The sequence below is a fragment of the Opisthocomus hoazin genome, chromosome 7 (genome assembly GCF_030867145.1).
Source record: "Opisthocomus hoazin isolate bOpiHoa1 chromosome 7, bOpiHoa1.hap1, whole genome shotgun sequence".
Lineage (NCBI taxonomy): Eukaryota > Metazoa > Chordata > Aves > Opisthocomiformes > Opisthocomidae > Opisthocomus > Opisthocomus hoazin.
This window is the reverse complement of record NC_134420.1, coordinates 51126365-51152729: the sequence shown is the minus strand read 5'-3', so window position 1 is coordinate 51152729 and position 26365 is coordinate 51126365. Positions and strand designations below refer to the sequence as shown.

Here is a 26365-nt window from a genome sequence, read left to right as displayed (position 1 = left end):
AGTTCTGGGCACTGGTCTTACAACTCTGGTGCAACAGCTCTCAGCCTTTCCTAATATAGAAACCATATAGAAAAAAACAGTCCCAGTTTTCCTCCTGAGACTAGCTGGGGAGCAGTGGGCTGAGGGAAGCACTTCTTGCTACTTGTAGACAGAAATTTGATGAAGACAGGTATAGATGGGATGGTGGTGCAGGTTGTATAGACAATGTTCTCATCTTAAGTCAGTCCAAGAAGTGCTGCTACAGGGCAGAGACTCAATGGGCAGAAACCAGTAGTATTTAGTTTACCACGTTACCTGACAGTGCCAAGTAACCTACACAATATAGGTATCAGGAAGCTGGGGTTTAAGCATAGCTTTGCCGCTGGAATAATTTTTGTGGGATGAAATCAACCCAGCCAAGTTGCCTGAGAAATAAAAGTGGGAAAAGAGACATAAGTACATAAATCAGTATGTAGATACACGTACCAAGACTTCAGCCTCTCTATATGCTGTTATACTGATGAAACCATTCTGTTCCACGTTTCAAGTCTTCAGGTTTTACTCTGTTTACTACAGTATTTCAGGGAGAGAAGGATTTACTTTTTACTTGCATGTTAAATGGATGTAATTAATAGCTGTACCACTGCCATTACAGTGATGTAATCAAATATTCTTCATATCTGTTAGCTACTTTGAACAGTAGTGTTTCTGTATTTAAAGGAAATCTTCTCAATGTCAGCCTCTTGCTTCTCTCAAATGATTTTATTAGTTATGTAACTATCACTCTCCTGACAGTAGAATTTGCTCCATAAACTCTGATATGTTTTTTCTGTCACTGACTACATTTAAAATGCTGGACTCATGAGCTTCCTTGTTACATACTCCTTTGTTGTGGACCAAAGGGAAAGACAATGTTCACATCAACCTACAGCCTAGAGATGGATAATGCACTGGAATACCATAGAGTCATCAGGATTTGGCTTGTTGCTGTTCATAGTATTCTGCATAAATGAGGGTACTGAAAGTAAGAATCCCAAATCTGTAGATAGTATTAAAATTGGAAATACCAAATAATGCAATGAGATTCAATCAGATTTCAATTTCAATTTCTTAAGTAACTGGGCCATGAGAGGGCATGTGTTGTTTAACAAAGGCAAATTAAAAACTAATTAATCTGGGAATAAAAGATTTAAAACCGCTAGATGAGACAGTTGGCACAGTAATTGGATAAAAGTTTAAAGAATGTGAGTGAGGAAATCAGTATGATTCAGCTGAATGTTGGAGAAAGATTTACATCCCTGATGTTCGATTTCCTTGAATTGGTAATGCTGGGATTAGGAAAGAAGTAAGCTTTAATATATACTGTATTTATATTTGAACTTTATCCTACGCTTTGTATTACAGAGGTTTCTTAAATCCCCAAAAGAAGAAAAGGGCCTGTTGTGGTAGGTACTACAGAAAACAACAGCAGACAGCCAGTTGCTTAGAAGTCTCTAGTCAAAACAGACAAGAAAAAGGGTGAGAGAGGTATAAAAAGGTAAAAAGTGATTTGACTGAAGTGAATGCTATGCTTAAGAAAAGAACTCAGGAGAAAAATACAATTTTCCCTACTTCTAGTCCAGTCAAATGTGCCTCTCACACTTGACTGGCTGAATATGTGGCTTCTCATTTCATGTGCGTGAAAAAGAGAAAGATCTTCAAATTCAGTTCCACTCATGAACTGTGCTGCTGTCCTTGTTTTGCACACTCATACAGAATGAATCTCAGAGTACTGGAAGGAAACTCCCCCTAAAATCGTAGATTTAAAGGATATCTATAGCTCCATCAATATTGGAGCCTATGAAGTTAAGCGCATGAAGAGAAAAGATACTGAAATAGTTCTGATCTCATCAGTTCATAGGATACTGATACACAAACTGGATTTCACAATTTCTTTTACATTAATTAGTCATGAGTAATATACTCAAAGGTGCCTAAATGTTATACGATAGTAATTTTCACAGTGTAAACAAAAGACTGCTGCAGTGTAAGGATTACTTACAAAGGATCCAAAAAAATAAGAAAAGCAAGTAGGTTATTGGCAGATTCATTGCATGGGGTTTGCACTTTTATCAGTAAGTGTTTCTGAACTGGTGAATTGAAAAGATTGAAACCCACCAATCTAGAAAGTTAAGGTTCCTTTGAAAAGCGGCTCTAGGAAAGCTATTAGTAGTTTCAGCTTCCTAAAATGCAGATAAAGCCAAAGAGTATACTGAAAAATGTCTAGTAGGCTAGTTCCCAGGTATCTAAGTGTCTACGAGAGCTGATTTTCAGTGACTTATGGAATAAATATAAATACAACTTAATCTTAGCATACAGTACTTAAAGCCTGCATCCAACAGCACTGTAACAATTCTGAGTTCTTCTGGGAATGAAGTGCTTTAAAGATATAAAAAAACCCTAAGATGTTTAACAGGCATCTTTGCTGATCATTGATGCAGAGAGGTAAAAGGTGCCCTGAACAAACATTTCACTTGCTATCCTAAGTAAAATTACTTAGAGATGCTCATAAGAAAGACGGATGCTGCTACTTACCCACAAGATAACAAGATTATTTGCGGAATATTTACAGAATTATTCAAAGTTACTTTACAAATTGTTCAGCTTCTTCTTTGCTTTTAAAAGTAAATAAAATGACCAAGAGGTGGCTTATTTGTGCTTCAAAGACAACCAATGTTTTAAATTTTATTTCTGGCACTCAGACTAGTAATTAAAAATGTACTAGGTTCACAATCAAGCCACCACTTGACTGTCCATGAACAGCAACTCACTTTTGCTTTTTAAAGAAAATACTTCAAAAGCTTTAACATGCAAAGAACAGATGTGCAGAGAAGTCGCTCAATGATATAAAGTCTTGTGTCAAGACTTGCGGATAACAATGAACTTATGCTGAGTAACAGAGATATAAATATTTAGTTCTAATTCCAAATGAATTCACAAATTCAACTAATAATAATTATTCAAATATTCATCTAATGAATTAATTAATGAGAGATAAGTTTGCCAGAGAACTTTTACAAAAGTTATTAAGCTACTTAACATTCTATATGAATTCAGCAACATTTGAAAAAAGGACAAATATTTACATATTTAAGTGGCTTCTAAACTTCATTGAACAGACATGTCTTTCATACCTGCCTTGCAATATTGACACATCCTTGTGATTGTTCAAGACTCCAGAATCCAGAAATTGTAAATCTGGCCACAGAGTCTTAATACACATGTGGACATACCTACAAAGACTAAGGATATTCAGGTCAGCAGCTCTAAAATGTTTTAAATCAGCCATTTTTTTTTTTCTTGTAATAAATTGGGACCTCCCTCTGCCTTCTTAGACTTAGTTTGCCTATGTCTTCCTTGGCTTGTCTCACTTGCCTATATATTTCCATGTTTTAGTCTCCCCCTACAGCCAAACAACCCACATTATTTCATCTGCGTGCACCTGACAAGCTTTTGCACTGCTAGCACCAGAAAATTGGCTCAGGCTCCCAACAGTCTACTCCCTACCTCCAGACTGCAGCTTTTCACAAGATTTTTTTCTGCTCAGCACTTGTCTCAGTGCCCTGAAATTCACTGCAGGTATACAGCAGTCCCCCCAAATCTCTTCAGTCTCTCTCTCCAGTTGCTTCTCAGATATTTCCATCAAATCACCTCTCCTTTCTGCAGCGCTGTATCCCACGACCTGGCTCCATGAGCTGTTCAAGAAGAGAAGTGCAGCCCTGGCCCGGAGGCTGGTGGAGCTGGCCCAGCCCTTGGCTCCAGCTCACTGCGAAGAGGGAGAGCAGTCCCCCACCAGCTATCCAAATGACGTCACTTATATGAGGGCAAACCACTTGAACCATAACCTTTGGACCTGTTCCCAAGTGCTGAGAGGGCTTTTCATGTGGTTGTATAAGAGGAGAGAGCTTTCAGCGTCAGGAGGAGAGGGGAGTAGGCAGAGATCAGAGGAGAGTGAGCAAAGACACAGAGAACGGGAAAAGAAAGAGTGAAATTTTCTGGGGTTCCTTCCACAGGAATGTTTTCCTGAGACACAATGACCTAATTACAAGAGATTTTTTTTCAGTGTAATGCTACCAAGCTGCAGCACTACTAGTAAGATAACTACACAGACACATTGACTGCACTTTCACAATTATATCTAGAAAAAATAAATATGCCATTGTGTGGAGGAGACTGTTCTGAATTTGTAAACACATTAAGTTTGTCTCACAGACATACTTAAAAAAGGTAAAGACAAAAAGAAGGAACAAGAAACCATCGTGAGACCAATTTAACACGACTGGGGAAAAAAAATCCCCACAAAGTCTTGGCGCTGATTTTCATCTTCATAGAGTAGGAATTTTGCCATTAATTACAACCAAAATGAGATCTGGCCCATTAAAATACAACAGACGATCAGTATCCTTAGTTTGCAGAAGCTGCTCAGCACTTGACAGGATTAGGTTCATGAAAATATGACCTATGCTTCAAGAGAGCGGAGGTCTGGAGGGAACAGAAAGTCGGGACAGAGGCACGTGAACTGAATAAGGACCAAGAAAATGGAGCGCTGCAGACCGAAGCTGAAGCACACTAACAGGCTTGGCAGACAGGGGCGATGGCGAACACAGGACGCCTGTTCACATGACACGTGACTCAAGCCAAAGCAATTAGTTCCTCCCTTCCACAAACACTGAATTTTCTGGTAAGAAGTTCTTATGTTTAAAAACTAATGTTTTTAAAATGAAACTGTGTGTATAAGTTTAGATTAGGGTAAAAAGGTTATTTACATAAAACTGCACTTTATGAAAAGTCCATGAAAAACAACCTGTGAAAATGAAACTCTGTGAAATGACTTTTCCAAACTGTAACTTCAACCTCCTTTAAAATATCCTATGATAATCTTTATCCAGTGCTATTTTAGCAGTAATGCTTTGAAAATACTATGTAAGTTGAGAACATTAAAAAAATGCATAGCACAACATATACATTTATCCCTAAATAATCTTGTTCTTTGGAAAGTAAATCGAGCCCAGCAATGGTAAGTGTTAACAAACACGAGAAGTTATGGCAGCAATTCAGAAAAATGGCCAAATTTATAATTTGCTTTCTTTTACAGCTTATATGCAACTGCCTAATTTGCCAGATGCCTGGATATTCCCTGATCAAATAATACACGCGCCTTACTTCCAAAGAGATTTTAAAAACCTGGTAAGCACTTTTGAGTGGTAGAGGTAGCCCTTCTCCGTGGGCTATCTGCAAAGGTCTGGGGTTTGCCTATAGCTTTTGTGGGTAGAGTTCTCATGTCTTGTCCTAAGTAATATTTTTCACTCTTGCACAGAAAAAAGATGTATGACTGTGTACAGTCGCTTTTTTGGTAGTGCCTTGTAAGAAATAGAAGGGGTCCCACATTACCATAACCCTTGCACAGCAGATCAGGAAACCTCCTCCCCAGCGTGCCCTCCTCGCAGCCTGTGCCATAGGCGACAGGAGCATAAGTGCCCCCGTGAGCTGTTCTGACTCCTGCCCAGGCCTGCAGCTTCCTGGCCATGGACAGCACATCCAGGCCTGGGCTCTGGCATGGGTGTGAGAGTGTGGCAATTTCGGACCTCGCTGGTGTGCTCTGGCCTGACCCCAGGGGAGCCGCAACAGAGGTGCGCTTATGGCAGGGCGCACTGGCGGGCCTCCCAGGCAGGAATGTAAACGTGCTTTGGGGGTGGTTAGAGACTGGAAGAGGACAAGAGAAAAGGCTTCTACTCACGTTTCTTGCCAACCCTTTAGGTAGTAGAAAGTAATGCAAATCAGGCAGTGCTCCAGAGCACATCGCAAGAATGAGTGCCTCGGGAGGCACTGGCAACACCAGAGCTCCGTCCACCACTCCTTCAAGCTAGTCACACATTTAAAAGTGTGCATTTTGTGGAAGAGTTCTTTATAACCAAAAGCTTACATTACATTACCCTTTGAAGGACATCAGTTTTATGTTACGAATTAAGATCCTGAGGGAGATTTTTCTAGTCCATTCTCCACACTGAATCTCATACAGAAACAATAGAAAACAGCTATCTAGCCAGCTAGCTTTTTTCCTCAAGCTGTCCTCAAGAAGCCTTTGTATCCACATCATTTAAAACAAGCAAGATACTACACTGTATATTGTACGGAAGAATCTTGCAATGAAATGCGATGGCCCAAGAGCATTTGATCTTTAACTTCTAATAAGGTGAACGACAAAATAAGTACCACGTGAGGAATTTGTAGTGCATAGTGCCAGATGCTTTATTTATTGTTTATAAAATGCGCCGCCAGTAAATGTTTTCTTAAATGGTCATTTGTGTTAAACAAGAAATCCTAAAGACAGAACAACTGTGAAACAGGAAAAGCGAACATGAAGATGACAGGCCTGGAAAAACCACCTACAGAAGAGGGAATGGCATTATAACTAAAGACAAGTACTGTTATCACACCAAAGCCTGTCTGCAAAACTCTTTCAGGAAGATTACAGGAGCGTGTTCTTGGCCTCAGCTACGTCTCAGGATCCTGGACTCTACTTCTAGCTCTGCGTGCCCGGTACTTTTAGCAGAGGCACTTCCACTTTCCAGCATCAATTGCTCTCTATCTACAGCAATAGTAATGATATTATTTCCTTTATTTTTATTAACCTTTCTGTTTCACACTGCATAAAGTAAAAGGAAAAAAAATATAGAAAATAGAATAGTGTTAAGAGATCATATCTTTTCTTTTTTTTTCATCAATCTCTTTCTCTGAGTGAAGATTAAATAGACCTATGAAGTTTCTGATTACAAAGCCTTAAATTCCTCCAGGGAGAGCGACAAGCTCCCCAGGAAAACAATTCTAGTGTTTAGTTATGCCAGCCATATGAAAACATTTCCTGAAGTCGAACATGAATCTTGCCTAATCTAATTTAAGGTTATTATTACTTTTGCTTTGTCAATTATCGGTGTGGAAAACGGGCTGCAGCTTTCACCCTTGCAACAACCTTAAAAGACACATCTACCTCTGGCGTGTTTTCTTTCTGGACACAAAAGTCTTTCCTCTCTGACAATGGTTTCTGGATCTGTGATGACTGACAGTGCTCTCTCGTGGAACCTCTGCAAACACAAATCTTCTCTGGAAATACTTCAAGCTGCAGCTCATCTGAGCTTGATGACACTGGCACACCTTCTGTTCCCTCACTTGGATCACTAATGGAAACATGGATGAGTACCAGATGCAGGACTGATCCTACGAAGCTCTATTCAGTGCCTTATCCTCTTCTTTTGACAGGGTCCTGCTGAATGACAGGAACTCCCTGGATGCAGGTGTCCTGCCACTTTTGTATCTGCCCTAATGCATCATTTGGTGAGGACTGGCCAGAACAAAAAGGTATGAAAACACCTCCCAGAAGCTTTTGTCCATAACATTCCCATTCCACTTAATAACCAGATAAACACTTTTCATTTTACTAGTGCACTTCCAGAATGATAACTTACGATTCTTCATGTCTCCAGCTAATGCAAATTTTCTCTGTGCTTTGGCCCTTCTGATTCATTTCTGGTGCTTATATTACTGTTCTATACTTACCTTCAGTAATTTGACAGAAGTAATTCATATTCGCCAGCTTATTTCAACCTTCCAATCAAACTCATGATTTAGTCCTACATATTTTTCACTACACCTTCTTAGACTTCCGTGGGAGGATACAGAAGGGCAAGGAAACCGCAAAGATGTAGGGAGAGAAAGCACAAGTCAAAAAAGAGACTGACTCCACATTACGGAGAGAGGGAATGAGAAAAGAAATGTGTAGCTACAAAGGAGACAAGAATGACAACTCAAATATCAACATGTATGTTATTGCCACACATCCCCAAATTTATTTTGTCACTGTATTCATTTATTTAATTACAGTACTTACATATGAGTGACTTTGCTTAAACTGTCGAAGGAACGGGCCTCCAAACTCTGAAGTGTTTCGTCTATGGAGATGTAGCTAAACACCAACAAGCAGAAAAAGAAACAAGTCTCAGACCTTGGCAAGCCATGGCTAGTGCCTATCATGGCACTTTATTTTTTCCTCTCATTCTTTTTCTCATCCAACTGCCATGACACTGTCAGACATATGGACAGTGTCTGAGGGAGGAACTTTTAACAGGATTTTGATTTTGACTGATGCCTTACATGCACACCATACTGGAGAACACAGTTAAATAAAAAACCCACAACAGTGCTATTAAGCAGCAGAAGCAAACATCCATATTTCATATTTCAGAATCATATTTCTTCCCTTTTCCCCACAAGATCACCCTGGAGTTCTCTAAGGGGATCTAGCCCCCAGGTAAATTGACATATTTCTCTATATTGAAGAATAAAAAAAGAAGGAAAGAAGCAAAGATGTTCCTTGGGCCATCACTGCAACAACTGTCGCAATTTCTCTAGAGAGAAACAGATCATCGGGGCGACTGGTGTTTTGATATTGCTGAGGAAAAAAATGTGCTCTGGCATGAATTTAGAGAGAAACTCTAGCCATATGGTGAATGTCGTAAAGGGTGTAAGGAGTGCTGTGGCTCAGAAGCAAAACCAGACAGCAAGCTTAATAAATACTTATTTGCACACAGTTCAGACTGTGTAGGATTTGTACTGCTAGTGATCTACTGAATGTGATGAGAAAATTGCTCTACAGAGTCTCCACCATCATTAGGAGGATGATAATACTGGAACTGCTGTTAAAGGCTTTCAAGTGTGAATAAAGTTGCAACACAACTAACTAGTGCAGATTTTCAGAGTAACTGACATTACTATTTAAATTACCTGATTCTGTCTTTCAAAATATCTCTTAGTTTTAAAATTTACTAATGCTGGAATAGCATTTAAAAATTTATTCCTGTATTTTATTTACTATTCTAATAATATTTTATATCATATTTCTTATCTATGTATCTTACAAAATAATTGTAATGCCTTATATATTCTTTGTATTTATTATTATTATTAAAATATTTAAGTACTATCTTTTGATAGTCTTGATCGAAGTTAAACAGTTTTTAATATTTTGCATGGTTACACATACCCTGAGCAACTTGATCATTATTTTAAACGCACAAAATTAAATTGACTACTAGAGTCTTAGACATCAGTGTGAAAAGAGAGTGTACTATATGCCTTTCCTATTTTTTAATCAGTAGACTTTCAAGGACCTAGAATCATACTTAACCTAAAACATATCCAACTGGTATTTTACATCAATTCTAACTGGGTTGTGTTCCTTAAACAAAACAGAAAAGATTCTTAAGTTTCTTTCCATTTTTTCCAATGACAGTATTAAGAGTAATAATAGTAAACAGCAAATTAAAATATGATCACTTAACCCAGGAGGGCTTTTTAACACAATCAATTATGGATCAGATTTTGATTTTTTGTGGAAATTTTAAAGAAGAAAAATATTTCTTTCAATGGATATTAAAAAATATTTTAAATGTTTTTAAAAATTAGAAACAATATTTTGCGACCAGTGCATGCTCTAACAACCAGCAGCTGACTAATACCACTAACTGTTTCATGGGCATTTATGTTCTCTCCAGACCGGAGCTAAAAGCATATTACCTGAACTAATTTTAACTCTTCTAACATCACATTTACTTTTTATTGGTCACTGTGAAGATGCATTCAAATGTATGTGTTTGAAAAGATACCAGAAAAGTAACTAGTAGCAATTGTATGACTAACAGATTCTCTTTCCACAGTAGTATTGCTTTTACAAAGCTATTTGACTCTTCTGAAAGGAAGAAAGATAATAAAAGAGGAATACAATAAAGAAAGTGTTTCCATGCTGTACTTCTGTGATTGAGTATTGCAGAGTTAGATGTTTATGTGAGACACTTTGATTTTGTTTTCCTGTAAGCTATAAATGTCTATTGCCCATGAAATTGGAGTTTCAGTCTTAAAAGAAAATTAATTATTCATTTTTAACAGAGCCTACATTTTAACATACCAAGATAGGTTGTATCAATGACATATAAAAATAAAAAGGCTGTTCTATGTAGCAAACAGCTATATATAAATCAGCTTGACAGAAAATGAAAATAAAACCAGATAATGAACAAACATTGCATCCTCATGCTGGGGCTAGGAATTAGAGAGTACTTTTTGTGTGCTCTGGTCTCTTTACATCAGGCAGGCAAGTGCTTCTCTCACATATGAGAAGAGGCATAAGAGTTGCAGTAGGGATTCCTCCTCCCCTCCCTCGCCCCTACAGCCACCACGTCCCTTCCCACCGTGCCGCATGTCACATTTTTACTATACTGCCTGCCTTGGTGCTGTTTGAGTTACAGTTTTATATCTTGCAGCTGTGGGACAAAAGTGTGAAGGAAACGGCTTATTTTCTTTGCACGTTGACCTTCACTCTTCTGCTTCATAAGCAGATGTATTTGTGTATATTAATTAAACCACATCCTCACTGATGACAGGGAAATGAGTAGTTTTATTTGCTTTAGTGTCATCTAGATGAACACCCAAAAACCACACAAACACATTCAAAATCTCCTCTGAGACAAGAATGTCAAACAGAAACACATATTAATGGTGCATAAACATTTGATTCCAAGTGTTCAGAGTGCCTCCAAAAACCTCTGGGCTCTGGCTGATGAACAGATAATACAATATGTTAAATGTAAGAAATAAAAATCGTAGCTATCAGAACTGGAAGGCTTTGCATCAGAAGAAGAGGGAAAGCGTGTTTAATTCGCATTTTGAAGGCGTGCCACAATTCAGCATCTCTCTCTGCCAGCTGTGTTTAATTTGCAGGATTTCAAAATGCCTTCAACACCCATCACCAGCACAGTCATAGCTTAAACACAAGATGCACAGCTTCAGAGATGGTCTGTTTGCAGGTAACTCTTTAGTCATCATTGCCCATTCAGAAAGAGCTTGAGAACACAGGATTTAAGGTGTATCAGCACATGGCAGTAGCCGCAAGGCTCCTTGCTCTTATCTTCTCCCTTCTCACCCTCTCCACCTTTCTTGGCTTTTTTCCAGCCTCGGCATCCCCTGTGTTGCAGCCCACCAGCTGCCCCTGTTCTCCTCTGCTGCTGACGGAGGGCGGGTTGGTGACATGTAGGGTGCTTCACAAGAGGACAACCAGGAGCGGCTAAGGCAATCGCCACCCCGAGCTGGGGCTGTGCTGCATGGGCTGGTACTGGGGAGCAGGGGAGGTGTGGGAGCCCAGCGGTGCAGGCACGTGCTCGGCGTGGGGAGCCCTGTGGTGACACTGGCTGTGGGACAGCAGCGTGTGCAGGGCGTGAAAGGGCACTGTGCTGCACAGGGGAAAACACTGCACGGGGGAAATGTTGTGCTCTGCATGGGGCTGCTGGCAGTGAGCACTGTGTGATGCGGGGATGCTACTTTGCGTGGAGAAGCTGTGGAGTAAAGTTCTCAGGGAGCTATTGGTCAAGTGTCTGTGAGGTACTCATTAATATGTCCCCAAAACACCGTCCTGAGCCCAGGAAAAATGTTCTTTATCCCTGACCTTAAGAATACTGTGTGTTCAACCTGTCCTAAGTCAGTAGGAAATACAAGGCAAAGCCCTTCTACCAAGATTTAATGTATTTACAGCTTTCAGGATGTAACACAAATTTCTCTTGCATCTAAATACCTTATAAAACCTTTTTTTTTTTTTTCTTCAGTGTGCTGATCTATTTCTGACAGGAATTAGCTCTGTATTTGGGCATTTCATTGAAATGCTTTTCGTTTCATTCCTGTGGCAAAGAAGTACAGGGAAACAATCTCTGCTTTTAGCTAACGAGAGTATATAGATATGCATTCATTTAAGAGAAATGGTAGCCCTCAAATTTTTGTTTAAACAAGGTTCATAAAGAGGACAACTCAATTTTCTGTTCAGTACAGAGGAAAAAAGTTCTTTTGTGGAAATTATATAGTAGAAACCATACAGCAAAATGAAGTGTTATATTTGGAACGGTAAACACAGTCAATTGATCATTGAACCTTCAGAACATTTTCTAGATGAGTTTAAAAAAGCAAGGAATGATCTGGTAATTTTCGTTGCTGATGGAAATTATGGGCTGGGAGAGGCAAATGGGAATTGGGTACATTAGAGGCCAAGACATACACACGTGAGCTGTAGTTAAAATACAGGTACTGGTTCCTTAGCCCAAAGATTATATCAAGAAGGTGGGAGTTCATGATCTGTAGTAGTAGTAACACTCTAAGAACAATCCAGAAGGGCATTGACATTATTCTAATTTAAGCTGCGATCTATTCTTTGGAGGCTTTTTAAAATTAACGAACAAAAAAGAGATGTGGTAACCAAGAAGGTATTGTACAGCAGGAGACAGAGTGAAACGCTACCACATCAGGTCATGATTTTAGGTAGCTTGCTGCTATACTCAACCGTATCTACGCTATTTTCCCACACATAAATGTGGAGTAGGGAGAAGGTAAAACTCCATATTCAGATACTCTCTCTAAAGAATAATTTGGGGAAGATACAGACATTTATTTTCCTGGGCATCCTTGAAATCATGAACCAATTAAACCGACATGGATGCCAACATATTATCTTAAGATGTGTAAAAATCACCTATTCATCTCATTCAAGGCCATAAGGTCTTTGTCATTTTGACTTTCCTCTTCAACTGACGTGATAAAAACATGAAACAGAGTGGTTTTCTGTTACCATCTTACTATCAAACAGTATAGGCAAGAGATTGTCATTGACTCCTAACGCCCATGGAGAAAGACTAGGTGGCTAAGTGTCCTTAGCCTGCGAGGTCACGAAGTGATCTAGAGACAGTCAGTGTGAATACCCCTTCCTCACCTCCGGTGCCATGAAGATTAGGAAGATTTGGTGTAACAGCCTTTTGGCCACTGGAAGTTTCTGGAGGGTAGGCTTCTTTAGAGAAGAGCTCACCACATTCTTCAGATGAACACCTGTGCTCTTACAAGTTCATAAATACTATGATTTGAGAACTTTAAAATCTGAAAAGCATCTAAGCAATGGATTATGTGTCACTGAAAGCCAGAGAAGATTTGACATACTTCTACATTTAATAAAACTCTGTTTTGAACAAACTTCATCAGATAGGATACTACACATCATATGAGGGACATCCCTCCCCTCGAAAAACCCCAAAGCAATAAACCATCTATCTGATTAAACTGAGATGGTAAATGAGGCTGCAGCTATTCAGGAACAATTACTTACACGGATTTTAGAAAGTCACTAGTTCAATATACCTGGCTGAAACCATAAAATGTAATTAGGCAGACCTCCATTCCCCTCCCCCCCCCAAGTCCTGTTTCATGAATTCTCAAATAGCAGTCCATCTCAGTCATTCTGCCAAAGCTCAGCTGGAGTTCAGGCTTGCAATGAACGTCAAGGACAACCAGAAGAGCTCCTATTGCAACATTAGAAATAAAAGGCTGAACGAGAAAAATGTGGGCCTCCCGCGGAATGAGATGGTTTACTTAGTTAACAATGGACACAGATAAAGCTGAGCACTAGACCGGATAAAGCCCTGAACAATCTGGTTGGACATTATAGTTGGCCCAACTTTGAGCAGGTGGTGGGCTAGAGGGCTCCTGAGGACCCTTCTAAATTACATGACTCTCTTATTCTAGGGAGTGAATGGGGAGACGGCAGAGAAGTTCTCTGCATCAAACAGCCATGCACAGGATGACAGATTGTGGGCGAGCCACCAAGAAGAAACAAAGGTGGGACAACTTTGTCTCAAGACTGCTGCCATCAATGAACAGTACAGTGCAATGGTAGCCACTTTCAACAGGACAAATGTTGAAGGGAGGCAAATAGGTAGAGGCTGCTGGTTGTGCATTTATGGATTGTATCTATGCATGCGTTTAAACACAAAGGAAGTGACACAATGGAAGTCCTTCTCACATCACACAAATACTAATGTTTTTGTGAAAGTCTATCCCCAGTCTAGAAATGCTACAGGGTCTCCAGTGAAATCAGCTACATATCGTGCTGGGAGCTGGAAACAAATTTTTAGCCAGGACGAGCGATAGAATATGTTCATTTGTTGTGAATAAAACCATTTGTGATATTTTGCAAACCGGAAAAGAAAAAAAAAAGAAAAGTTTTATAGCCTTCTTTGTCACACCTACTTCAAGAAAGGTGTGCTTTTATCAAAAAATGCCTAGTATGCCTTCCTACAGCTGGTTCAGATTATAAACAATGGGATGATTACCTGGATTACCTGCAGTCCTAAAATGTAAGTGGTGAGGTAATAAAGGTGCAAGAATATTTTCATTTCAGAAGATTTTATACACAAAGACAGAATGTTGGAGAAGGAAAATTATTTTTACCAAAAGAGCTAAAAAAATAATATCAGAAACAGAACTTACATCCTAGAGATGTTGGGGAGATTGGAAAAAGCGTCACTTGGAATTGTTCTTAGATGAGTCTCCATAAATCTCCTACGGAAATAAAAGTTTCGCAGTTAATATCCTTTGGTGAGTACAATTTAACATTAAAAAGACCTACACAACTCCAGCTCTCCTCCAACATTTCTGTTCTTATCTTCCCTTTTCCCAATGTTACCATCTTTGCCTCATTTCTATTCCTGTTTCATTATGCAGCTTGGTTTGCTTGGGCTGCTCTCTCAATCTAAGTTACAACCTTCTGCACTGTCTCTCCTGGCAACTCAACATCCAGTGGTAATGATGGACCCTCCAAAATTCCAGAGCATGACCAGTAAACGTATTTGCCCACTGAAGTAAATGAAGTTTTAAGAGTATAAGAATTATTTTAACTATTTCAGGCTCCACAAAGATATCCCATCCCTCATTCTGAGCAAGAAATTCAGGCATACCAGAAAACTGAGATTGAATTAGAGCAAATGCACACTACCTCCACAGAATTCTCCACATACTTTGCAATAAATACAAGATTATTCCTCCCTAAACCTCTGATATGGGGCTGGCACGTACATTATTTTTTGTTTAAGCCTAGTTAAAGATGCACTTCAGGAGAGAACAGAATTATGTATTTTACTCATCTGCAGGAGGCTGTAGAAAAACATGTGACATTTAATGGAGATTCTTATCAACAGCCAATTTCTTAATAGAATGAATCTCTAGCAGACCGACTCCTCAAAAAAAGGAGGAAATGCTTTGGAAAATTAGCCTATATGTCTGTTAAACTTACAGTTACAACCTGTCATTGCTGGATGAGGTAATTTTTGGTTTTCCAGTACATCTGGGAATACACTTACATAATTTATAGTCAACGAATCGTCTGAAGGATAATTAAGTACAAATGATAAACATTTCCCATAGCTGCTGTTTAAGAGCAGTTCAGTAGAAAAGTAATAAACAAATTAGGATGATCTCCTAATTCTGTTTTCTGTTTCATAATGTGATGTATCTGATTATAATAATTATACTTGATTTACACAGACAAAAACATTATCATCTTAAGATGATTTATCAAGCTTCTGGAACTTGCATACAAGATATACAAAAATATATGTAGAAATTTTTAAAACTTCCATCTTGAGTAAAAATATAAATCAAGAGAATGTACACTCCCGTCACCCCAGAGGAAGGCTCTGTCTGCTTCCCAAGGATACCTCCCCTACTCTGTATACTTGTTACAAGAATGAGCAAGGAGAACCTAAAGACTTCTGTTTTTCCAACAGTGGGTTGATGTTTCTCCTGACCCCAATCCACCCAGCTCTCACCAAGCCCCCAACCAGGAGAATGTCAGTTGGTCCAGAGTTATGCTCGCCTACTCCCCTGCACCCATACCAGTTCTCTGCCATTCTTCTCCCTCCTTCACTTCACCCTACTGCTTCCTTTTATTATCACAGTCCTAGACAAGGTATTTGTAAAAATCAGCTGCTTAGTCCAGCACAGCCAGCTGACCTTGTTGTTGTGTTTCAACATCTGTCTGTATTTCCAGGCCTTTGAAGAAGCTGACAGTGATGACTGAGGAAGTTCTGGTTTCAGACAGATTTTAACAAGTCTTAAAGTACAACAGAGTGAATGAGGGACCTTGACAGGCTGGAGAAATGGGCTAATAGGAACCTTACACAGTTCAACAAGGAGAAAGTACAAAGACCTGCAGCTGAGGAAGAACAACTACATGCACGAGTACATGCTGGTGGCCAGCTGGCTGGAAAGCAGCATTGCAGAACATGACCTGGGGGTCCTGGTGGACACCAAGTTGAACATGAGCTAGCAATGCGCCCTTGCTGTGAAGAGGGCTAGTGCGAGACTGGGCTGCATTAGAAGGAGAACGCAGTCCTAAGGCTTCTCCCTGAGACTGTTAGAACTCAGCAGTCAAGAAACATATAGTTTAAGCCACTTCCAACTATCCAAGCTCACTTTTAACCTCTCATATCCCTCTGGTCCTCTGTTCACCTACAAAAGGCTGACTCACACAATTGTTACTTCCCATCAGCAACCATTACAGAAACTAGTACTTAGTTAAATTAAATTAGTAAATTAAAATTTAAATTAATTAGTAAATTAAATTAATTTTTACTAAACTAAGCTCCAGTTCTCTCTGAGTTTTAAAAACCTGTGGGCTAATACATTACTGCTAATTTTAAGCCACCTCCTAAAGAAGTTTAAAACTTTGCAGAAAAAACCCCAGTGCTTCAGTCCCTATTTGCCAAGTGGGAGCCTGCGGATAATCATTAGTCGAGGACCATGAGGCACCAGCGGTGTGTAGAAGGCTGTGGGACAGACAGTAATTCTTAGAAGTGGGAAGAAGACAAACTGAGAGAATTCTCAACCAGAAAAGTCTATGATAGATCAAAACCAAGAGTAATTTAAATAGACTAGCTTTAGCCTAGTTGTTTTCATTAATGAGAAAAATAAGCTTTTTTAAAAAGTATAAGATCACATAGACTTCAAAATATTTCATATCTGCATAGAAACAACTCTACTTTTGACTAATTTCAAAATACATGTATATGTAAGTCGAAATTGTGAAGTATTCAAACTTCAACATATTTGCTTCAGTATATTCTGTTGCATCACAGTTAATTTTTTCGTATTTTAGACTGCACTTTAAAAAATCTATAAATAGTAATACAGGAAAATAAGCAATTTACAGCTCACTTAAAACAAGATAAAAGTAATAATAACAGAAATAAAAACAATTTCACAAAAATATTCCACTAATAAATCAAGATTAGAAAAATAGAATAAAAGCTCTGCTCTTCTATATGAAACACTACTAACTCTACAGATTATAGTTCTTGACTATCCATTTAACAGCACTCTATTTTAATGTTAAGCAAAGCCATAATTACATCTCAGAAGCCAGCAGTTCCTCACGTCCACTTGTGTATTTAAGTCAGAATTCCAGCATAGCTGACTTTTTTTATTGAATGCTAAATATAGTTAGAGGAAGGCTAGTACCAAGGAGTTACAGCAAAATTCAAGTGAAACTCCTTATAATCCCAGTTGTCTTTTGACTGCACATATGCACAAGAATGGAATCTGGCCTATGACTTACAACAGTCAGTGTTCAGCATATAAGGAGGTTAAACTGAAAACTTTGACAGGTATTTAATTTCTTGCAGGTGACCATTTTAAAACATCTGAAATTGGTGAATATCAGAAGTACCTAGCAACTAGGGCCAGAGAAACATCATGTGTACATGTAACTGCCACAGCCTCTGCCTACTTATGTTTGACTATTTAATTTCTATTACTGTCTTGTGTTACAGCAAAAAAAATCCAGGAGGAAAGGTAGGAAGTGTACTTCAGTCACACCTATTCATCTGATAACTAGCATTAACAGCTTGCACTACGTAGCTAAAATACTATTAGAGTGAGAATTTACAGACATAGATGTGATAGAGTACATGAAAATCTAAAGAGAAAACATTTCTGTTGCTCTCTGACTTATTTGGTAAATCACTTAACAGCTTTATTTCTCATTGCTGATGAATGCTGACTCAGTGCTGAAGTTCTCAAAATAGCTTGAAGGTATATGTAATATATTATCTAGTAACTTACACTAAACATTTATAAAAAGCACTGGCGTCTCTAAAATATTTTTACAACTGCATTTAGCTACAAGCCTCTCAAGAATTTGGGGTTTGTTTTGTGGATTTCTGGGGGTTTGTTTCCCAAGCTTGAGTTTCAGGGCAGCAGAAAAACGGTGTTGTTCCTATCTATCACCTGTGACAGACAGATGGGAGGGAGCCTTCCTTCTTTGAGCAACACTGACCATGACTTCTTCTCCTCCTCATTCTTTGATACCCTATACGAAGCCCAGACCAGGCTAACAGCCATGTCTATCACCTGAGTTCACAGAGCAGAAAAAAACACAGAACAGAGTGGTAAATGAAGAAGATAAACATTTAGGTGCAGAGTCAGGGATGGGAGCAATTGCATGAGGAGTCTGATGCACATTAGCAGGTAGATCTAACTGGGATAGTCAAAACCTGTTCCTTTGCCAGATATTGGCTGAAGTGGCTGCAGAGTTTGGGTGTTCACTTCTTATCTCTCTCTCCTCTGATTTAATCTATACTTTCTTTTCATTAAGGTTCATACCATACACAAATATGGCCTTCATATTGTATGTAAATATTATGTTTCAGCAAAAATCTAATAAAACTTCAGCTGTCACTACATGTAACTGATTTAGTAAGGAGATAGGACAGATTGCAGTGATCAGGCACAGGGTTCAGTCAAACATGTTGACCAGCTCCATTTCGCCCACAACTGAGCCCTTTTATACCCCTTTCTGCCTATTCCTCCTTTGTTCCCCCAATCCCCTGCCCCTTCACATTGCCTGATCAGTTTGCATAGTTTCACCACAGAATCACAGAATAGTAGGGGTTGGAAGGGACCTCTGTGGGTCATCTAGTCCAACCCCCCTGCTGAAGCAGGGTCACCTACAGCAGGGTGCACAGGACCTTGTCCAGGCGGGTCTTGAATATCTCCAGAGAAGGAGACCCCACAACCCCTCTGGGCAGCCTGTTCCAGTGCTCCGTCACCCTCAGAGGGAAGAAGTTCTTCCTCATGTTCAGACGGAACTTCCTGTGCCTCAGTTTGTGCCCATTGCCCCTTGTCCTGTCACTGGGCACCACTGAAAAGAGCTTGGCCCCATCCTCCTGACACCCACCCTTCAGATATTTGTAGGCATTTATAAGGTCCCCTCGCAGCCTTCTCTTCTTCAGGCTGAACAAGCCCAGTTCCCTCAACCTCTCCTCATAGGGGAGATGCTCCAGTCCCCTCACCATCCTTGTAGCCCTCCGCTGGACTCTCTCCAGTAGCTCTTCATCTTTCTTGAACTGGGGAGCCCAGAACTGGACACAGTACTCCAGATGAGGCCTCACCAGGGCAGTGTAGAGGGGAAGGAGAACCTCCCTCGTCCTACTGGCCACACTCTTCTTGATGCAGGGTATTCACCAATACCGGCCCTCCCCGTACACACAATACCAGGACCCCCAGGTCTGCATCCTTGTCACTTGCCGAGTCCAGGTTGGCCTCTTTGAAATGATGCCTGAAGTTTCTTGATAACCCCTCAATTAGTGTGACTGATCAGGCCCGTTTCTTGTCATTATTTTTTTCATTCTCGTTGTTATTGCCTCTCTGTGAGGTCTGTGTCTCTGTCTGTTTTGCTTATTGCTGCCCTTTTCCTTAGCATCCCATTCAACAACGTCCTTGATCAGATAACCTTAGCGGAGCAGACACTACCTCCTGCCACATACCCTTCCAGATAACTTGTGTGATTGCTCTGCATAATGTAACAACACAGAATAGTTTTTAATACTTTCAAAATCTGTGTATCTGAATCCCTCAAAACAAAATGAAAGCCCTGGTTTTCAACCTCCTTCATTTAATCAAGCAGTAAAAACTCACCAAATGCGCGCCTCACCCCCGAGAAAATACATGTTGCAATGCAAATGGAAACATTTGCCTAACTGCATATATTAAACTGTTGTATATATCCCTCCCTGGAAATGTTCAGGGCCAAGTTGGATGCGTCTTTGAGCAACCTGGCCTAGTGGAAGGTGTCCCTGCCCATGGCAGGGGGGTTGGAACTAGATGATCTATAAGGTCGCTCCCAACCCAAACTGTTCCATGATTCTATGATATACACTAGATTTTACCCCATACCCTCACACTTCTTCTTTACACTTGATCATTTCAGCGCACAACAGCCTACCAAAGAACTCCACCTTACATACAAATTTGGAAAACGAGTCTCTTCTCTTGGATATAGCTTGATGGTTCTTTCTTCCGCTTTACTGTCTCTTGGACTTTGAATCTACTCGCTCGATCCTGATGGTTCCACCATCCTTTCTCATGGACCACTGCTGCACCCAGACTCATCGAAATTGTCGGTAACAAGGGACCTGACTTCACGCTCCAGTAAACAGTAGAGAAGGAAACCCTTCTCGCTCAGTTGCAGCTTGGCTGCAGCAATCCCTGCAGCTACTTTGCAGCCCTAAATAATGAAGCAAAAAGCTGTGCTAGAGCTGAGAGGACGTTATCTTTTAGCAGAAGCTGGAGGCAAATAGTCAATGAAAAATCCAGGAGAAACCAACATTCTCCTCAAATATATAAAAGATTTCACATTTTCTGTATTAAGAAATATATAAATATATGCCATATATACTTGATTTTAACAACATCCTCATCAATATCTGTGATATTACTTCAGTAAGATAAATTAGGGAAGTAAATATATATTTTACATACTTAACCTCTTAATTTTAAAACATTTTTAAAATGCCTGTCTACAAAAGATAATAAATAATTAGGGACTATCCAAAGAATTTCAGATTAAAATGACTTGATTTGTAATTTGAATCATGGCAACAACAGCTACAAGTATTTTAATGAACTATTCTCCACAAAGACAGGGGAAAAAAATGACTATATGTGAAACAAAGTAAGAAATTTTGCATGTTAATTTCAATGACGTTTCAGCTTTTATCTAGGAGAAATAACCAAGACAGCTAAGATAATGGCTAGGTAAACAACTATTGGCACATTAACTTCTAAGTTTTTATATTCAACTAAACCCAATACAAACTAAACAAACTTAAAAATATGATGTGTTTTTAAATTATTATTCTGAAATAAATGCATTGTAGTCTTTCAGTGGTGCAAACATAGTTATAAAAAGGCATTTCACACAGTGAAATGCATGCTGACCTTACCAGAAGACGATTACCACCTAGTGTCTAATGCTAGAATTACCAACGTGGTAGGAGCGAAGGAAAGACTTGCAGAGCAAAGTAACTCTAAAAGTAGGAAATCACTTCTGAATATACTAGAATATAGCTACTCTCCTACAATTAACTAGAAATCCACAAGAATAACATAAAGTATACGTCAAACATGTCCCAGCCCTAAGAAATTAAAGAAATACTAGATCCTTTCACAGTGAAAGTGTGCATGTTAGCACTTGGGACAATTCTGTATTGAAAGTAAGTTCTTAGCACTCAGATATCCTCTTCCTACAAACTGAGGTGCATATGGATACTGTCAGACTGACAGGCAAGAATTCAAGTTGGTTACTTGCTAATATGTAGCAAGGAGAAAACTTCAGTCCACAATGTTGGATCTTATTCTTGCTCAGTTTGTGATTGCCCACTGCTTCTTGCTGGATTTGAGTTAAAAACGAAGACTTTACAGGAAGCGCTTGGCCCTCCTGAACATCACCTTCCATTTACTGGCAAAACAGTAGGGAGCTAATGTTATTTAGCAGATTTCCAAAGTGTCTGTGCTGAAGAAATCATGCCATTTAAATGCTCACAAGGCCTAGGTGAGGAACTGCACTAACACAGAGAACTGTGGAAAGACGCTGGCCCAGCAGGTAAAAACATAATCAGTGCCACTAAAATCCAAAGAAAAACCAAACAGGAAACTACATAGCAGCTTAATATTTCGCTCAGTATTCATTTCAATGCTAAAGGAAGGTGACCATACAAAATGCAAGCAATAGAAGAATTTCTTGAGTGTCACATTATGATGATCACACTGAAGATAACACTTAAATACGCATTTGTAAATATCTGCAGAAGATTTCATTAAAATAATAGCCTTGAAATTATACAGTTGAATATCCTAAGAAACAGCAAGAGACAACTGCTAATTTTAAAGCTGCACTTTAAATACGTGACTCAGTAAAATCCTGAACTAAATACATCATGAAACCACTTGCCTTCTTTTTTACAAATTTACTCTCTCAGAAAAAACACCAAAAGCCAATAAAATTTAAAGAATTTAAAGGAAAAAATTGGGTTTTAAAATGGTGACCAGTCACAATTCAACTTATGCCATATTAAAACTGGTCTTTATAAAAATCATACACTACTGCCCTGCACAGCGGTAAGGTCTTTGTAAGGTCTTTGTATTTAATATTTGAAAGATACCAATTATTTTCTCCATTGAAGTTTGCCTTTATGTATAAACACTAGGACTATTGGTCAACTGTCCTCATTTTAAAGTTGTTTTAAATATTTTCTTCTTATTCAAGGCAAGGTTGAATAGACAATAAAGTTGAAAAGACAATAAATAACTATGTGAAATATCGAACTAAAATTAAAAGCACTCTAAAAATAAGTAAAGTAACCAGGTCTTTTCCGTGCAAAATGTTTCCAAGCTCTACAAACACACCTATAAAATGAGTTCTGAACAAAACTGGGAGCTACCTTTGAAATATTCAATTCACATCAGTTTAAGATATCTCTCACATTCCTCCAAGGAAACAACTAATACACTTCACGGTACACAGGGTACCTAAACCCAGTTTATAACTGTTGTTTCTGCATCAAATAAAGAAAGCAGAAGTCATTTTAAGTCTATGATGAGACATCACATGTAAATATCAAACACAGACATGCAGCCTATTCATTGGCCACATTTCTCACAACTGGAAGATTTTCCCTTGACCTGTGGCAATATCTGGATATTCAGTCAGAAATAATATGAAATGGCAACACTTTTTGAAACAATGTTTCTGTTGCAGTTAATTCACTTTCCAAACAACACTGAGTTGTTGTCATTTGCAAAAGTATTTACCTATTTCTGAAGGCAAAACAAGATTTGAGCTTTCTTAAAATAATTAATTATTTTTCTACCAAACACCATTATACTTACCAAATCCTTTACAATATCTTATCAATTGTCTTTCAGGTAATGATTTAAATAATTTTATGTACTTGCCGCAAAATAAAATGCTTCCAAAATGCTACATTTTACAAAAATCTATACTTTTAAAATTTCCTTTCAAATCTGATGCATGTTATTATATTTACCTACATATTTTGCTTGAAAAGGCACGGTATTCTGTAATCCTGCTGTTAACATACAAAAATCCTGCGTGTTGACATACACTAGTCCAAAAAATTGGTATGTATTATCCTCTCAAAGTGAAATGTTAAAGTCAAATGTTTTGTTCATAATCACAACTGTGAGTCACAGAAAAAATTATTCTAAGGGTTCTTGAAGTTATCTACAAACTATGCACTGCCTTACTGTATGCACACACAACAACTCAATGAAGTGACCAGATGAAGAATAGAAATAAGTGACAGAAGGGGACCAGAGAGACTGCTGAAGATCAAAATAATATTTTTTGAACCTTGCAAAAATTTTTTTTTTCATTGCGTCTCAGTCATGGTATCAGTAGCATTTCTTTTATGTTTGTAACATTCAAAATTCCTGTGTCATGGCACACAAACCCACCCAGTGCTGGGAACTGTACAAGTGCAAAACAAAAAGCCATTCCCAGTAGAAACAAGCATTGTTTCAGTATGCTTTAAATACACACACAGCTCGCTCAACAGAAAAGCAGAAAGACTTCAAATAGTTCTTTTGTAGATGTTAGGAAGAGGTTCAATTAAATGAGAATACCACATGTTGTCACAAAAGACACTGGTGATATGGCAGTAGAAACTCATTTTTATCTTTTCCTTGTCTGTGGAGATGACTAGTTTTGATGAACTTAATAGCAAAAAAGTGGTTTACAGCAGAGTTAAAAAACTCTATTTTTGGAGAAGATTCGGACAGTCATTTAGCAGACTGATTCTGTAAGTGTTTAAGTCCACTGAATCTTCAATTGCTACTACAGTCAGTTTTCATTACATTGTTTTCTTTCAACATTAATTTTCCAACCCATTACACTTCAGAAGCACACAGCAGCCTTCTCCTGAATTGAGAAACAGAGCTTATTGATATAACTGTAAAAGGAAAAAAAAAAGCTTAAATTTTAAAATATACTGTAACTACTAAGCAATTGTTTATAGAGTATTTTGCAAAGAGCTAGTAATGTCTTCTGTGACTATCAGTTAAGAAGGCAACTTTTCAGAAAACTGACTCATACAGATTTCTTATATTTTGGCAAAATCAATGTTTGATATTTTCCATAACTTGGGTTTACAGAGCCTCAAAACAGTCTAAAAGTTACTGTATTTTGAAAACCGGACTGTCTCAGGAAGTGGTTTTAAACAAATCTAAATGATCTGTCTTCTTCACCAACTGTGATGGAACATTCCCACATGCAGCTCAGATGCTGTCAAATGCTGATCTGCCAAAACAGGGGTGAGAAGTATGAGGTACAATCTCAGTTTCTCAAAAACTCAACTTCAAACATGTGCTTTTGTATTCTGCTGGGTTAAGCCTTTACACATCCTTGTGCTAGCAGGATACACATTAAAGAGTCTCAAAAAAAAAAACAATTTTTATTGTGAAGCTGCTAATAGCATAGCAGCTTGTTAGGCACACTTTGGTGTCTCTTAAGTAGAAGTCAAAATTTTAGAGAGTAGAAAAAGAAGTTTGTTTCGCTCAGGAATTAAAAATGGTCCCATCTGCAAAAAGCCCATTTTATGTCAACTGCTTCTATTCTATTCAAGATTCTTCAGTCCAGCCAGTGCCCTAATGCCTTACTCAAATCAATGGGAAACAACGATGCTCAGGATTTTGCAAAATCCAATGCTACGTACTCAGGTAGAAACAACGATAACATTGGCAGTAAATTCATTACAATTTAAACCTCAACATAGATAAAGAGCTGCTGGCACATGCTAAAAGAAGACTACTTCTCTCTTGATCTCAAGATAGTGAGTGTGATCTGTCTGGATCTAAAGAAAGCATCATAGATTATTTTTACGGAAATCTTTTGAAATTCTTTAAAAATAAAAACAAAGGTACTATAATATACAGCAATTACCTCTAGTATATCCCCATTTAATGAAAATGGACATTTTAAATGGTAACCTTTAAGGAGAAAGGTTGAATCACACAACACAGAAACTTTGAGCTATTTGCTCTCACCAATAAGGAGGTACTTAAATACAGAGTATGAAGAGATCACAAAGGTAATTGAAACGAAACCTAACACTATAACCTAGCATCTTAACTGTATAATTGTGTATAATTCAGGAAAGAGTTAAACTTCCTCAGTGGCACAATATGAAAACTTTTTTAAGCCTATCTATCAGCCACAGGTACTAAGATACACATAAAGAGTTTGTCTGTGCTCTGACCTCTTATGCCTGTTACTCAATTTTTTTCTTTCTTCTATACCTTTAACTGGATCCCTAGCTTTCTCTGCTTAATGTCTTTAGCATAATGGAAAAAATTTCTGGACCCAAGACTACAGAAGTCCACAATCTTCTAATCTGCTGCAGAAATAGCGCAGATTTCCCTTCTGGTTTTGCCTATTAGCCCTGCTATCTAAGAGACAGTCCCATCGGTGAAAGAAAATTTCATTTCTAGATTTTTTTCTGACCATTAATAAAAATAATATTTTCCTAAGAACACTGGCATACTTTCAGTATGATTGATTCTAAAGGTCTTATTGGTCTCAGTTCACACTTAAATGTTCTCTGAAGATCATAATGGTTTATTCTGGTTAACTAATTCTGGGTAGATCTGCCTGGCAGGATGTGGTCCCTCTACTGGCCACCCTTCCAAACGGACCACCACCTTGCCTGCACCAGAGGAGCACACACTCCCAATACAACAAAGAGCCGAGGTGCTGAAATATCAAGCTAAAAGTCTATAAATGGCTCCAAAGAAATTTCAAATGGGACAGTGCAATTTCAGAAAATATCAGTCAGAGGAGGTTCACTTCCTACAGGCAAAGAGAGTAAGAACAGCCTGTAATTGCTGGTTACTATTGTTTCTAATCAGAGGACCACTAAGTGCCTATATTCACTGCCTGCTGCTCAGCTGAGGTCAAAAAGGCAAACTGAATGTTAGGAATTCTTAAGATAGAAATACAGAATAAAATAACGAAAATTCTTTTGCCACTGGTTTGGTAGATGGATAGCACCTGCAACAGTATGTTCAAAGGTACAGAATGACTTGCAAACAAAAAATAACTACGCAGTAGCCACCAGTCTGTGCTTCCCTTGATCTT

At 38.6% G+C, this 26365-nt stretch overlaps 1 protein-coding gene across 2 annotated transcripts in view; it reads right to left on the bottom strand.

Annotated features, from left to right (window-relative positions):
* Positions 1-26365, bottom strand: part of TSHR (thyroid stimulating hormone receptor) — a 71800-nt gene that overhangs the window by 32334 nt on the left and 13101 nt on the right. The window contains exons 2-3 of one of the 2 annotated variants that reach the window (XM_075425987.1): positions 14365-14436; positions 7904-7978 (exon numbers count right to left, since the gene is read on the bottom strand). The exons of the other annotated variant lie outside the window; for it this stretch is intronic. Of the exons in view, the coding sequence (XP_075282102.1) occupies positions 7904-7978; positions 14365-14436 (147 nt within the window). The remainder of the gene's footprint in view (positions 1-7903; positions 7979-14364; positions 14437-26365) is intronic. 2 annotated transcript variants of the gene reach the window in all.